The sequence below is a fragment of the Protomyctophum bolini genome (assembly GCF_963924005.1).
Source record: "Protomyctophum bolini genome assembly, chromosome: 10".
Classification (NCBI taxonomy): Eukaryota; Metazoa; Chordata; class Actinopteri; order Myctophiformes; family Myctophidae; genus Protomyctophum; species Protomyctophum bolini.
This window is the reverse complement of record NC_137871.1, coordinates 16,425,259-16,440,440: the sequence shown is the minus strand read 5'-3', so window position 1 is coordinate 16,440,440 and position 15,182 is coordinate 16,425,259. Positions and strand designations below refer to the sequence as shown.

At 44.2% G+C, this 15,182-nt stretch overlaps 1 protein-coding gene across 1 annotated transcript; it reads right to left on the bottom strand.

Annotated features, from left to right (window-relative positions):
- Window positions 1-727: 727 nt before the first annotated feature.
- On the bottom strand, window positions 728-14,781 carry LOC308322168 (uncharacterized protein). The gene is made up of 20 exons (XM_080773361.1): window positions 14,588-14,781; window positions 13,954-14,095; window positions 13,283-13,589; window positions 12,723-13,183; window positions 11,670-12,050; window positions 10,017-11,534; window positions 9,746-9,901; window positions 8,902-9,018; window positions 8,649-8,771; window positions 8,482-8,538; window positions 8,109-8,340; window positions 7,549-7,886; window positions 7,001-7,252; window positions 5,659-6,556; window positions 3,704-3,834; window positions 3,528-3,581; window positions 3,171-3,377; window positions 3,021-3,071; window positions 2,174-2,308; window positions 728-1,756 (listed from the first exon to the last, which is right to left on the bottom strand). Exons 1-20 carry the CDS (start codon window positions 14,776-14,778, stop codon window positions 1,670-1,672), a joined length of 5,838 nt encoding a protein of 1,945 aa, XP_080629487.1. The 5' UTR covers window positions 14,779-14,781; the 3' UTR covers window positions 728-1,669.
- Between the last annotated feature and the right edge of the window lie 401 nt (window positions 14,782-15,182).

Below are 15,182 nucleotides of genomic sequence, written 5' to 3'. Positions count from 1 at the left end.
AGCGATGGTGGACTTGAATGTGTACCGTATCCATCTGCACAGGGCAGCATCATCTTGTCCCATCTTGGAGGACCCGGCCCCTCATGTAAGCAAGTCTTGGTGCTTTTTCTGGTTTTATCCTCTTAGCAGATTTTGTATTCACCTGTACTTTCGTTGAACTGTACCCATTTTACAAACATTTTTCAATCAATCAGTCTCAAATACTGTAATGAAAACGCCAGTCAGATTAGATGAAAGTATTAAGTTACAACCAGCAGTAAATAACTTGGGGCTACAGGGTATTTGCTTAGTTCCACCTAGTGTTGACAATAGGAAGAGTGTTGTAGAACGTTGAAATGTTCGCTCAGTTTCAACTTTCCCCTTTTAAAAGGGGGAAGTTAGAAGTTGTTCTCTTATACCAATGTCTTGGATAACATATTTACAGTGGGAGAGAGATACTACATGCCTATACTGTATCACACTGATGGGACTCAATATTATTGATATTATTAATGTAAATGGATCCATAAAGGGTGTATTTTTTTCCTCTTTTCACATCCACATTGTGACTGAATAAGAACAGACTTTACACATGTGGATGAACACACATGAACACCAGCAGTTACTATATAAACATTTATTCTCTGTACAGTTAATATCATCATCAATTAATGATAGAAAAATACCTTTCCTCACTTTCCACCCAAACATAAAATGAAGATGAACATTTTATGAAGCTCATATGAAACACAAAATAACCATACTGCATGTAATTTCCTTTTAGATAAATATCGTTTAAAAAGACAGATATACTGTTCAATACCGTATACATACACCATATTTTAATATTCCCTAGAAAAAATATCTGTGGCTATCTTTTTTTCTCCTTCCCCTTTCCATTTACTAGACCTCAATAGAGACTGTGTGCAAAATTCTGAATTAAAATAAAATCTGGCTTGATTTACAGCAATAACGTTGAGTTGTGAGGAAATAAAACAAAACATCTTTGGAATGAAACATGTAATTTGGCTTGATGTCTGGAAATCAAGTAAGATGTCCTTTGGGTACAAAAATGTTGCTTCGGCGCGTCATACAGTAGGTGGTTGTCACCCTGACAAAGTGTCCCACGAACCGACGATGCATGTTTGAGTTCACAGAGGCAACAGTAGGATGTCCTGTAAATATCCATTTAAACCCTATTCTTTGAGACACACATAGGCTCCCCTATTCCTCATACTAGGACATGACGTATGTGTAGGCAGAAGAATAAACTTTGTTGTCCCAGTGGTCTACACTAAGCCCCTCCTTTTTTCCTTCTACAACAAATCTCTTCACTGACAACAGCTCATCTACAAGCTCATAATGCGTCGCAACGCGATACATTGTGAGCTGTAAGATCTGCTATTTCCGCTGAATGTATGCTCCACAATAGGGACGTTGAGGTTCAAGACACTTAATCCCTCAGCATGTGACACAAAGTGTCACAGAGCGGCACGTGTTCAGAAATGTTCGTCATAGGCAGCTTCTAATGACATTATTGATCGTGGCCTAGTAAACCTTTGTGGGAAAGTACACATTAACAGTCTTTTCTGGCCTTGCACCTGATTCCACTACTTCTGATTGGCAGCCACTCTGGCCATTCACCTGGTAATAATATCTGATTGGCAGTTACAATGTCTTATCCGCTCTTTCAGGAAGTGAAGTTCATGGGACGGGACTCTGAAACAGGAAGTTCTTCCAAATAGGCAATGGGCGCCAGTCCTCTCCTGCCATTGACCTTGAAAATACAGAATATCAATCAATTATTAAAATATTTGAAGGCCTCGGTTGTCCCGTTAATCAATCACATGATATGCAGGATTCTAAAATCACTATATAAATGGTGCATTTATATAGTGGCTTTATCCGAGGCGCTTTACATAGATTGTGCATTACATTCACCCATTCACACACATTCATACACCGATGGTGGAGAAAACCATGCAAGTCACCAACCTGCACATCGGGAGCAATTAGGGGTTCAGTTTCTTGTTAGCGTCCAGGGCACCTGGACGCTAACTCTGGGGGAGCCCGGGATTGAACTGGGAACCTTTTGGTTCCGAAGCGTCTGCTCTACCCCTGAGCCACTGCTACCCCTATACTATATATACTCTTCCCCTGGCAATGTCCTTGACCGTGGATTTCATTGGCTAACCTGAGCCTCGCAGAAACCATCATGGCGAGGGTTGCCTAGCAGCGTGACGGTGTCCCCCTCTCGTAGGGCCAGCTCTCTGCTCGGATGGAGGTTAGGGCTGTCCCTCAGAGGGCTGTAGCTATAGATGGCCATGCACTAAAGGATGCATGCACGCGCACACACACACACACACACACACACACACACACACACACACACACACACACACACACACACACACACACACACACACACACACACACACACACACACACAAACAGGACAGAGGGTAAACATGGACCACAGAGGACATCAAATAAACTTTGTGAATAGTGTTCTTTAATACTTTGACGAAATATTCTTTTATCAAGCATTAAAGGAACTACAACATGCATTTGTAAACGGTTTTTAATATTTAATATCATATTTTTTATGTCCCTCAAACGTATTTCTAATGGTTTGAGCCTAAATCACCACTCTGTTATAACCAGTCCAAGTAATTTCTGTCTGGCCTCTGAAGCAGTTTTAACAATACTGATGCTAGATATACCGTAGCCATGTTTCCATTCTATGCCACCAATCAATAACACATATCTCTCCATCTCTCAGCACCACTGCCATAAACATTACAACACACTTAATGTGTTGTTGTTAGTAGGAATAAAGACAGAAGCTAAGGGGAGTAGTTCCTGATTCTACGCAAAAAGGAGGTGGTGCCCCCAGAGGCAAGAACTAAACAAAAATATTTGTTTGACTGAATGGGTTCTCAGATGCACGCACAGGCACAGGCACACACACACACACACACACACACACACACACACACACACGCACACACACACACACACACACACACACACACACCTACCATTTTAGTTTCAGCCATTGGTGGTTTTGAAAGGGAAGAGTTGCTCAAACTCTACAAAGAGATGGACAGAATGGCATGACGACACTGGCAGCTTTGATGTCACGTAAACAGGCAGTAATCATCTGAGAGAAGTGAACGTACTGTACGTACATGTTGAGTAAGGCCACTGTGTCTGTGTAAAGGGGGAGAGTTATGGTCAGGAGACGCAGAATGAGGAGACGGCTCTCTCCTGATGGAGTCAGTTCTGTCAGGGCGTCTGTACACGGTGTGGACCTGATTAGAACCCAGACCGTTAGAGCCCAGCGTCTGAACACTGATGTGGATTGGGACACTCGAGTCCATATTCTCCAGAATACACTGAGGGAGAGAGGATCGCACGCACACGCACACGCACACGCACACACACACACACACACACACACACACACACACTTGTGAACTTGTGCTGTTTGTGTTTTGATAGGAAAATATGGTAGGCTTAGCTGCCACGCATCATGGATTTGCTACCTTGGTACACGCTGAACTCATCACAGACTTGTGGAACTCTGCATCTACGTACACCTTTAGAAGGGAAAAGAAACAAAACACAAAAACAAAACAATGAGATGAAATCCACACATAAAATAGTTGAGTAGTGGTACTTAAAAAAAATGTCCTGTACTGGCCAGTGATTGGCTGCTTACCCTGTATCCGTACACAAATGTGCCATTGCTGCAGCCCAGCTCATCCAGTGGCGGCCTCTCCCAGCCAATCATGAGACTGCTCTGGCCCACATTTCTGATCACCTCGATGGATCCCACCTCTGCTGGAGCTTCTGGAGGTCGAGAAGAGCAACCAAAATAACGATGAGCAATTGAGGATATAGGAGTCGGAGACAATAATTATTCTAGGTGGTGATGGTTATGCTTTAATGTACATGATATCATGGGGAGAAGTACGTTAGACACACAGTCTGACACAGATGGGTGGTACGGTACTACTGCCAACGAGCACAGGGATGATACCATAGCTACAGTAGCAATGCTCTTTTCAATTTAAAATGGATTTTGGTGTACGAGTGAATCAATGTGTGAATACATAAGTTTAAGCAACTTATGAGTGAATACATAAGTTTATGTATATATACGGTATATTTACCAAGGTGGTACTAAACAGATCAGTGCCATTTACCATAAAGCTATTTTAGGAATAGGCCTAATTATATTCAAAGATTCACATTATGATTGGTACCGTATGCCTGAAACTCAAAGCGCAAAAAGATACGAGCGATGAAAATGCGTAAATTTTGTACCACATTAATTGTTCTGTAATTAATTTCTGTTAAAGTCCCAGCCCTAAAAATAATAACAAGTAGATAAATGGTTATGGTTATTCACCTATTAAGACCCGAGGCTGATTCTACAAAATGTCTTCTAAATTCTAACAGTTTTCCGAAAAAAATATGTTAGGCATACATATAATTTTGGGGGTCCTTGACATGAAAAGGTTTGAGAACCAATTAAATATTGCATTTGCCCGCGGACCCCCATCTCAAAATATTTTGTTCCAGGGACCCCCAGAAGCGAAGATTTGAGTTAAAGATGTTGAGTTTAAAAATATACATCTCTGCCATCGGAAAGAAAGCACCTTCAGGAAATGAAGAAAACCATTATATTTTTTTAAACAAAGCAACACTACCAGTGTTGGTATTGTGAGAATTTAAGACTTTAGGGGACAGTTTGAGGGTCCAATGGTGTGAAGAGGTTTTGTCCGATTTTAATACTTTATACTTCTTTTTAAACCAATACACATGTAAAGGGTGTTCAATAGCATTGTTTTCTGAAAAGAATTATAATCAAAAACCTAAAGAATTGAGTTAGGTGGTTTCTCTCCGACAGCAACGATTATATTCAAAGATTTGCACAAACTTTCCCACTCTTAGAATGGGTTAATTGGCTCCGTTCTTCTGGCATGATGCTATAAGAGATCTTCTCTGGATTCCAAGGGAAGAGAAAATAAGGAGACCAAGGGCTCTATAGTGTGAGTATATTTCCCTCACATTTCCCCCTAAAAATAGATACCTGGAAAAATAATTTACAAGCAAGCACACTGTGCGAATAAAGATAAAAGATAAAAAGATAATTAGTTTGAAGTAATTCAACTTTTTTGTAAGCTGCGTCCTCTATTATAAACCTTATACCCCCCACCATGTCTTTTCATAATCCCAAGCAATGCCAAAACAATTATTGCCATTGCTTTGGATAGTCATTAGTCATAATTATGTATTGCCTCTGGGCAGCATACACCCGAGAGAGATAAAGAGAGAGACAGACAGAGAGAGAGAGAAGAAAGAGAGAGAGTTAGAGAGCAACAGAGAGACAGAGCAAGTGCTACTTGCAGCCACTTCACAAATGTACTTATTTTTGTCTATGTCTATGGAACACACTCTTTGCTGACAAAAAAACCTGACAGATATGACAAACATTAATTTATTTGCAAAGGTGGATGTAGCTCATGGTGTGTGTTTTGTTGAACGTGACGCACCAAAAGCCAATTTTTTTAGGATTTTTTTTGTTTTTCCTCTCCTTTTTGTTTTAAGTTCACGTGTTTGTACAGTGTGCATGCGTGCGTGCGTGCATGCGTGCGTGCGTGTGCGTACCTGGTTTTGGTCTTTCTGTTTTGGTTTTATTATCTGGAGGCAGAGTCTTGTTCCTGACGATAGACTTGCACGATCTTCCAGGAGACGGAGGGGCAGATTTACTGCAGGCTGTTGGTGATGCGAGACCAGCGAAGACTTGGGTCATGCTGTCCAGATCACCAGTGATGGAGGTGATAGATTCTGCCATTTTAGAAAGGTTAGCCGTGGGGGCAGTTGGTATGCCAAGGGCAGTGGTATCAGAATTAGTAACAGTACATACAATGGCTGCAGAATTGACAGCGTTAACTGAGGTAGTTGAACTTGACCTTGGCGTTACAGTGGTAGCGACTGGATGCTGAGCCATAGATGATGTGGGGATAGAAGTGCATTGCCTCGTCTGTTTGGAGGATATTGGTATATTGGGGGCAGCAACTATATGAACACTTTCACTTGAGGTGGACTTACTAGGTCCCGTATCACTGACAGCATTAGAGTAGTTAGAAAGAGCTGAGGTTGTGGCAGTGCTTGAGGCTGCTTGTGTGTGTGTCAACTTACTGGGATTGAGTAGAATATTTGCAGACCTAGAGGCAACTGCAGTGAAAAGGGTTGCAGACATGGCAGCTTTTATAGGTTTAGTTGATGATGTTGCTAATGTTACTGTTGTTCGCGTGGTTTGGCCAGGGGCGATGGTGACTGGAACAGGGGCGATGGTGACTGGAACAGGGGTGGAACTGGTGACTGTGAGGTTCTTAGTCTGAGAGGTCAATGGAACAGGGGTGGAACTGGTGACTGTGAGGTTCTTAGTCTGAGAGGTCAAAGTCAGGTCTCCTGTGGACGAATATGAGAACGCTTTCTTAGGGTGCTGTCTTCTCCCTCTGTCACCTACTTGGATGTCTTCTGACTTTCTTCTTGCTGGAGCCTTGAAAGATATTAGATATACAATACGTATTAGATATAATTGTACACATGTGTGTATCCATAACAGAGAAAGTCGGAAGTTGACTTCCAGTACTAATGTGACTACAATACAAAAACAAACATAACGTTATTCGTCTCTGTCAGGCCAAAGTCATGGCGAAGACTAAGATTTTGCATGAACACAGCATCCGATTGCTATGAAACTTCACATTGGCCTGTGATAGCGCAAAAAGGAGGCAGATTTTTGCTAAACAAATGTTTTGGTAAAAACATGCAAATTATAGATATAATCAAGTCATCAAGACGAACCTGTGTTCCGAGGAGCTTTAAAAAAATCAATTGAGAAGCTCCTAGTGGAGAATGAAACACATTCCCCCTGGTCACTAGGCAATATATTGTTTCATTGTTTGCAGTATGTCTGCATGTTCATAGCTCTAAAGTTTACCTGATAGAAGCTGGAGAGTGTCTTCTGCAGTTCATGATGTAAACTAATGATCTTCTCAGGACTACTCAGTCTTCTTCCCTGACTGAAACATCTGTCTGGGGTTAGGGGAGCACATCTCAGGTAGTTCCTCCCTCTGCCTTCTGAACCACTGGCTGGAACGGAGCTGGACTCCCCTTTCATGCCAACATGGTATAATCCAAGTCGGTCTGGAGAAGTGGGTGTTTGGACTGGTCCACCAGGGGACTGGGGCATCTGTCATGGAATGGAGGATAGGCTACATCAATTTCACTATAAACTGTACTACCGGTATAAACAAAAACTGTACTGTAACATAATGGGCTAAACTGTTAAGGAAGAAACCAGTAATAGGATCGTGTCAAAGGTCGTCCAACCTAGACACAGGATCTAAATATCTCAAAGAAGAGCGAGTGACTACGAGCTGTGCGACCTCACCTTCCCTTTTTTCAAGTTTTGTCTCCCGTGGTCAGCACCTCCCCACTATTGGTGTACACTCCTACCTCTTTGTTTGTTCAATTAACATACTCTACCTGCGTTATGTCGCATGCTGCAGGCAAACTCTTTTTCACTGCAGGAACGACAGGTGAAGATGGCGTCTGCACGTTGGCACGCTCAGACACTGCTGAAGTTGGCACAGGTGAATTGGCTTGGTTTTTCACTCCAGCGTTTGGTGTAAATTCACTGATATTGTCCTGATGCTTTGCAGAGGGTCCAGCAGTGAATAGACTAGCACGGTTTCCCCCAGGGCGTTCAAGGTGTTTTATAGCAGATCCTGGAGTGAGTCCATTTGGATATCCACCGACATAGTTGTGTTGTTGTAAATCAGACCGCGGAATGAAGCCATTTGTGTAGTCCTGGAACTTTACATCTGGTGTGAATGCAGCAGTATAGTCATGTTTCTTTACATTAGGTGTAAATGCAGTATTGTAGTGCTGGGTCTTTACATCCGGTATGAATGCAGTATTGTATTCCTGGACCTTTACATCCGGTATGAATGTAGTAGTGGAGTCCTGTATCTTTACATTAGATGTAAATGCAGTAGTACTAGTGCAGTCCTGTATCTTTACATTAGATGTAAATGCAGTAGTACTAGTGCAGTCCTGTATCTTTACATTAGATGTGAATGCAGAAGTGAAGTCCTGGACCTTTACGTCGGATATGAATGCAGTAGTGTAGTCCTGCAGCGCTGTGTCACACAGCAGGTGTTCTGCCTGCTGTGTGAGAGTGAAGTCTGCACATCCACACCTATTCATGGCTCTCACCATCTGGGCCAGTAAACTGTTCCTCTCCTGACACTTCACCACGAGACATGACAGCTTGGCCTGTGTTATATTGGATTAAAACCCATGTGACATTAACATGGCAACAGTATGGTACGATTTTCACTTTCCAAAGTTTAACAACTTGTCAGTGAAAAATTCAATATCTGACTCATACAGTTTTGGCTCACCCATTCAACGTACCTTTAAAGGAGCTATATCCAAATCTGTCTGGCTCTTCTTTTTCAAGAGAATATCATACTATAAATACAAGAAACAGAGTATTGTGAACTGTTTAATAGCCTGAGTTTGTAGGACTTGTTTGACTACAACTGCTACAACAGACTACAAAATGGCAGCTGGTTGCCTACTTTAGATCTTATGTCGCCATAGCGTGACCGGAGTGAGGCGAGAGTAGCGCTCCACTCCTCCTTGTTCCCCAGGTCTCTTCTCAGGGATGTGTACTCTGAGTTCAGCTCCTCTAGAGCCACTGTCTGTGGGGTCAGACACATACAGTACATACATGTAAGTACATACAAGACAAGTCTACTATCAACTATCAGCAACACAGTCGTTCAGCAACAACGACACAGCCACAACTCCCAAACAACAAAACATGGCCACCTTGGCTTTGAGTTGAGCCTGAAGGATATTGAATTCCTCCTCAATCTGAGCCTTCAGTGCCAGAGCATCAGCCTTTTCTCTGGTCAGGCCTGCCAGTCTGCTATGTAGTTCCTTCACCTAAACCAGACCAGTAAACCAGTAAGTACATTAATTAACCATCCACAAATTAATAGTTGATGTTTTAATACCATTATTGTTGCTGGCAAAAACCTCTTATCTCCATAATGTAACTTTATCCAATTTTGAATCCTGAAAAGTAACCGTTTGACATATGAGGTTTGGACAGCAACGATATATGATGATGTGAGTGTAACTGAGAATTCAAGTTGTTATTGTGTTCAGCACATTCATGAACAGAATATGAATGAATGGCACAACAATATGTTTTTTACTAGTGGAAAGGTTTAGCTTTTCAAAGAGCCTCAAGTTAATAATATCACGTTTCCCACTTCCCAACTCTGAAATGAAGATTAACGGCAATTTTACAGACCTCTCGTGAGAGATATGAGCTAGATGTGTTCCTTGGGGGTATTGAAAGAAAGCTAAATAAGCAAAACAAATTTGGTTGGATGCAAAAATCACAGTGCAAACTTTTTCATGAACTAGTCCTTACCCGTTCTGAATAATGAACAGCAAATGATGTTCAGTGTGAGTAATGCAATGTAATAGATCACATTACTGATTAGGGGGGGGGGTTGTTTTCCCTGTGTGGGTCTGTTACGCGGAAAAGTGTGTCCCAGTATTAATCTGTGTCCGTCCCAACATGCATTTCACTGGTGACCCGGAAGTGGACAGACAGACAGACAGACAGCGATCGCTAAATGATTAGATAGATGTACAGTACCTGTGCTGTCAAGCTGTCATTTTCCTTCCTGGTGTCTTCCATCTCATTGGTTATATCTGTCAACCTCATCACTTCATTGGCTCTTTGATCTGCCCTCTTCTCTGCCTCCACCCTCGTAGCTTCAGACTGACACAGTTTACTGTTCAGTCTCTGGATCTGCATGCATAAACCGATTTATTGATTATATATAATGTCACTAATAGGAATTACAGAAATTATTTCAACAACAAACATCTTTGCATAATATATTTAGTGTGTTACGGATGCTCACCTCTAACTGGCTTTTGTCCAGTTCTTGTCGCAACATTGTTAGTTGCACCCCCAAAGCTTCAACCTCCGTCATCAGAGCCATTTGCTCCTGTTTTCCACACACTTCCACAGCCTTCGTCGCCAGGCCAGCATTGTTGAGATCGGAAGGATCTTGCCTCCGACTCCAGTCCGCTGCAGCATCAACAACCTGTAGCTCCTCCTCTCTGAGACTCAGAAGCGACAGCCTTATCTGGTGCTCCTCTTTTTTTAAACCAGCGATGGAACGTTCAATCTTATCTTTCTGTTCATTCAAAGTGCAAATTGACTGCGACAGCTTGTCTCTCTCTTCTCTGGATTGTTCTTGATCTCTGCTCTTCTCTAGACTGTGGAATGAATCCATAATGTCCTCACTCTCCTGTTTTAAGTCACACACCTCCTGGCTTAACCGGTCCCGCTCCTTTTGCAAACTTTGAAGCGTTTGCGTGATTTGTTCTATTTCTGCTTTTTCGCATGAAAGAGATCCTGACACTTTCTCTCTTTCATCTCTAAGGTGAGACAATGACACAATTAGCTGCTCTTTTTCATCCTTCAGTCCCCTCATGGACCTTATGAACTGGTCTCTCTCATTGGTCTTTAGCCCACAGACGGTCCTACTTAGCTGCTCTCTGTCTTGTCTGAGACCAGATAGAGACTGACTGATGCCGTCTCTCTCCTCCTTCAGTCCCCAAACAGTCCGAGTTAGCTGCTGTTTCTCCTCCGTCTGAGTTTGGATCGACAGGGAAACCTCTCTCTGTTCCTCCCTCAGGGACCGTACAGAACCCATCAGCTCCTCTTGTTCTTTTTCCAGGTTCTGAACTGACCCGGCCAGCTGTTCAACCCCATCTGACAATAGACTGCCTTGTGGCTTGGCTTGTAGGCTATGGCTTGTTGAGACATCGTGGTCATCATCTTGAGAGCAAAATGCTGAATCTGTGGTTAAATGGTGTGCTTGTGGACCGGATATGGACTCTGTTTTATCTTCGCTATCTAATACACTGTCCACTAAAGCGTCCACAATTCCTTCTAAATTATTCTTCTGACTGCCACCAAACCCTACATTTGGAGCCATGTGGCCATTTTGTAAATGGACACCATCAGGTATGTGATGACACTGTGATGATTCTTCTAGAACGTGCCCACTCTCTGCCAGTCTCTCCTGCAGCTCCATGATAGTGTTAAGATCATCCTCGGTTTTCCTGGTCAGCTCTGTGATCAGACAGCCTTGCTCCTGGTTATCTTGCGTGAGCCTGGTTCCATCTGCCTCTAGCCCAGACATCTGCTGCCTCAGCTGGGCTAGATCCTTAGCGTTGTCTGCCTCCTGGAGCCTCATGTGGGCCAACAGCACCTGGATGCGCTCTGCTAAGGCCCGGTTCTCCTGGTTCAGAGCCTGGGCGAGGTCATCCTCAGCTAGGGTGAGAATGGAGTCCTCTTGGGTGGACGGACATGAGGTGTGGACAGCGCCGTTGTGGGTTGGTGTGTTCTGTGTTGGCACCCCGTTAATCTAGAGCATGTAGATGAAAGTAGGACTAGATTGGTGAACTTTTTAAAGGCATATGAAAATGTCTAATTGTTACCAGCCTTGGGGACATATAAATAAAACATTTAAAAACACCAGGTTGAACCCTGAAGAATGTACCTTTTCTTCTGAAGGCACTGTACTCGGCTCTCCTTCCACTTCCTCTTCCCGTTCCCTGAGTTGTAACTTCAGTTGGCAGTTCTCCTGAGTCAGCGTCTGCAGCTGCTCCTGTGTGCGCTGCAGGGAGGCCTGCAGGCGCTCACGCTGCTCTGTGAGGGCCTCCGCGTCTTCCCCCAGGCCCAGGCTGAGGTACGCGGCCCTCAGGGCGTCCGACTCCTCACTGGGGCATTCCTCCAGATTCAGGGTCCCTCTGGAGCACCATGTACCTGGGCTGAATCCCCCGACCTCCACCGCGTCCGTGGTCAGAGAGAGTGACTGGAGGCTGAGGTTGTGTTTGGAGGAGTTGAGGTGGGCGGAGAGATTCAAAACGTCTGGTTTGGCCTGGTAGAGACAAGTAGGTAAATATGCATTTTGTTATGCGTGTGTGCAGTTTTGTAGACAGGTGGGTAGGTGGTTAGTTAATCATGTATGCAGCATACCAGTACATTATGCATACAGTACATATTGTTTGGGAGTGTGAGTGTGTGTGTGTGTGTGTGTGTGTGTGTGTGTGTGTGTGTGTGTGTGTGTGTGTGTGTGTGTGTGTGTATTGAATGTATTACTTGTTTAATGTATACTTTTTTATGTATGTTTCTACAAAATATGGGAAGTTCTATATAAGCCTCTAGGAGGCTTCTAAACTTCTCCTGCACAATAAGTTGCATGTATTTTTTTCTCTTTATGTGCTAATAAATAAAACTGGGGAAGAAATGTGTGTTGTGCTGCATTGTGTTAGTTGTCTGCTGCGCCCTGGTGGTGAACAGATGTAAGTCCATCTGGCCATGTTAGTTCATTCAGGGAGAAACAAAAGGAATTAATGAAGATTTATATGAAAATAGTGAATATAGTGACTTATATAGTCTTATTTTCTCCTCAGACATTGACAGACAGAAATGCACACATTCACCCTAAGATACCCTAGGCCTAGATGTTCCTATGCTTATATTAAAACACACTTTGGGCCCAAAGAAAAAAGAAAAAAGAAATCAAAATTATACATCTTTTCTGACGTACCTTTCCAGAGCTATTGGCTGAACAGTGTCTCATGGCGGTGCCATTTGAGAGGGACAGCAAAGGACAAGAACCAGGGCCTGGACTTGTATTGGTGGGAATTGGGGAGCTAGGCCCAGGGCTTGGAAACGCAGACCCAGCGATGGTGGATGTCTGACTGGGTGTCTGGCCAGATGCCTCCATATCCTGCTGGAGTCTCTGGTTCTCCTCTCTCAGCTCCTCCACCTCCTCCATCAGAGAGCTCTCGGACAGCTTCAGCCGGTGGACCTCGGCCTTCATCCCCTCCACCTTACAGCCCAGGAAGTGGCCGTTCTCTTGTGCTTCCTGGAGCTGCTCCGTCAGCTCCCTTCGCTCCGCCACGCCTTGCTCCTCTCTCTCCAGCAGAACCCTGAGGTCCTCCTGCAGGCTCAGGATGAAACCTTGCAGCCTGACCTCGTTTGAAACACCCCCCTCTATTCCACCGACTCTTTGGTACCCGGGCGCCTGCTTCCTCCTCCTCTCTTCTTCCTCTTTCTTCTTCTTCTCCTCCCCTTCCTCCTCTCCCTCCCCTTCTCCTCTCAGACATGGCAGTCTTTCTAGCTCCCCACTGTGCAGTGCAGACCCAGCAGTGATGCTAACCGCGCTGATATTTGCGATGTTGGTTGCAGCAGCCACTGTCATGTCCAAGAGCTGTTTCTCCAGTGTGTGGACACGGCACTGCAGGCTCTGCTCCCGATCTCTGGCCAGGCTGAGTTTGTGCAGGAGCTGCGTTTTGAAGTTCTCAAAGTACTGCGACTGGCGACCCATCTCCTCTTCTTTGACCCTCATCTGGTTCTGACTGCGCTGGAGTCGATCCCTCCACACGCGCTCTATTCGCTCCTTCTCAAGAGTCTGGGGAGGAATGGAGGTCAGGGTTGGGGAGAGAGAGAGAGAGAGAGAGAGAGAGAGAGTAAGCAGGGGAAGAGACAAGTGAAACAAGGTTTTGCTACACTTACATTTAGGAGACTTTTAAAAGCTCACAACTGAAGTTTCTCCAAATTTACCCATTCAATTTCCCCCCCACCTACAATTTTGTGCTGGCTTCACTGGTACAGAACAGACAGACTGTGTATATATATTTTAATATCAGGGCAGTAACAGACTCATCTACTTGTTTGGATAGATACTGTAGTACTTCTGAACATTCATTTCTGTGATAAATAATCTGATACTGAATGAGTGAGTGTGCGAGTGAATGAATGAATGAAAGACTCACCATGGTCCTGACTTGGTCCCTGAGCGTGTGTACCTTCTGGTCTATCCTCTGGGTGTGTTGCACGCTAGGCCAGCCGTTGGCGCGAGGCAGTTGGCTGAACTGATGGAGCAGATTCCTCTCCGACTGCTCCAGCTCTGTGATCCTACCACCAACCACAGATATACACACAAGTACTCATATTACCGTAGCTTAGCGTTAGCACAGAGCAACTCAATCATACTGAATCAACATGCAGCGCTCAGCCAAACTCACGCCTAAATTCATCATTACTTACTTTTTACTATTTGAACGCCAAATCGTATTGTTTTGCATTCCGGTGTCAGGGAAGTCGAGTCATATCTACGACGAATACAATTTGGGGAATGATGTGAGCACCGGCGTGTGCTGGTGTCAGTGTGTGACAGCGACTAAGCGTGCAGTGTGTGATATGTGATATCACCTTGGCCATATGCGAGTCCGTGGGACAGACATAGGTGTGTGTGTGTGTGTGTGTGTGTGTGTGTGTGTGTGTGTGTGTGTGTGTGTGTGTGTGTGTGTGTGTGTGTGTGTGATGTGTGTGTGTGTGTGTGTGTGTGTGTGTGTGCCCATCCGTTAGTGGATCTGTCATGGGATCCCCTCTCCCCTAGTCTCTCACCTGTTCCTCAGGTAGCTGCTGCTGTCAGACTGGCTAATTGACGTGGCACTCTGTTCCAGAACCTTCACCCTGTCACTCAGAACCTGCAGGTCCAATGGCGGCTCGGCAGCCGGCGAGCCCGCCGCGGCGCCGCCGGCGTCTGAGCCACCTCCAGTCTCCACGCCGTCCGGCGGAGGCACACAGTCCTCCATTGGTCAGCCCACTCACACCTGGAGCATGTGAGCAGTGGTGGAGAAAGTAGAGTATACCCATAATTACAAAGTTCATTTTCTTTTCATATCAATGCATTGAACATTGCGCTCAATTATTATTATTTTCTTTTACAAAATTCAGAGCTTTGGAAAATGTTTCAAATAGCAGATCGACGTGTTGTGAGCTTGTAGATCAGCATTTTTCACTCTTAGAAATAGGTCAAAAGTCAAAAGAATATTTCGATTTGAAATGTAGCGGAGTGAAAGTCATGGGCTTGTAATGAAAAAAGAAAAAAGGTAGAAAATAAATACTCCCATGTCCTTTAAGTACACGATTCAAGAAAATGTACTTGGTTACACACACACACACACACACACACACACACACACACACACCCACACCA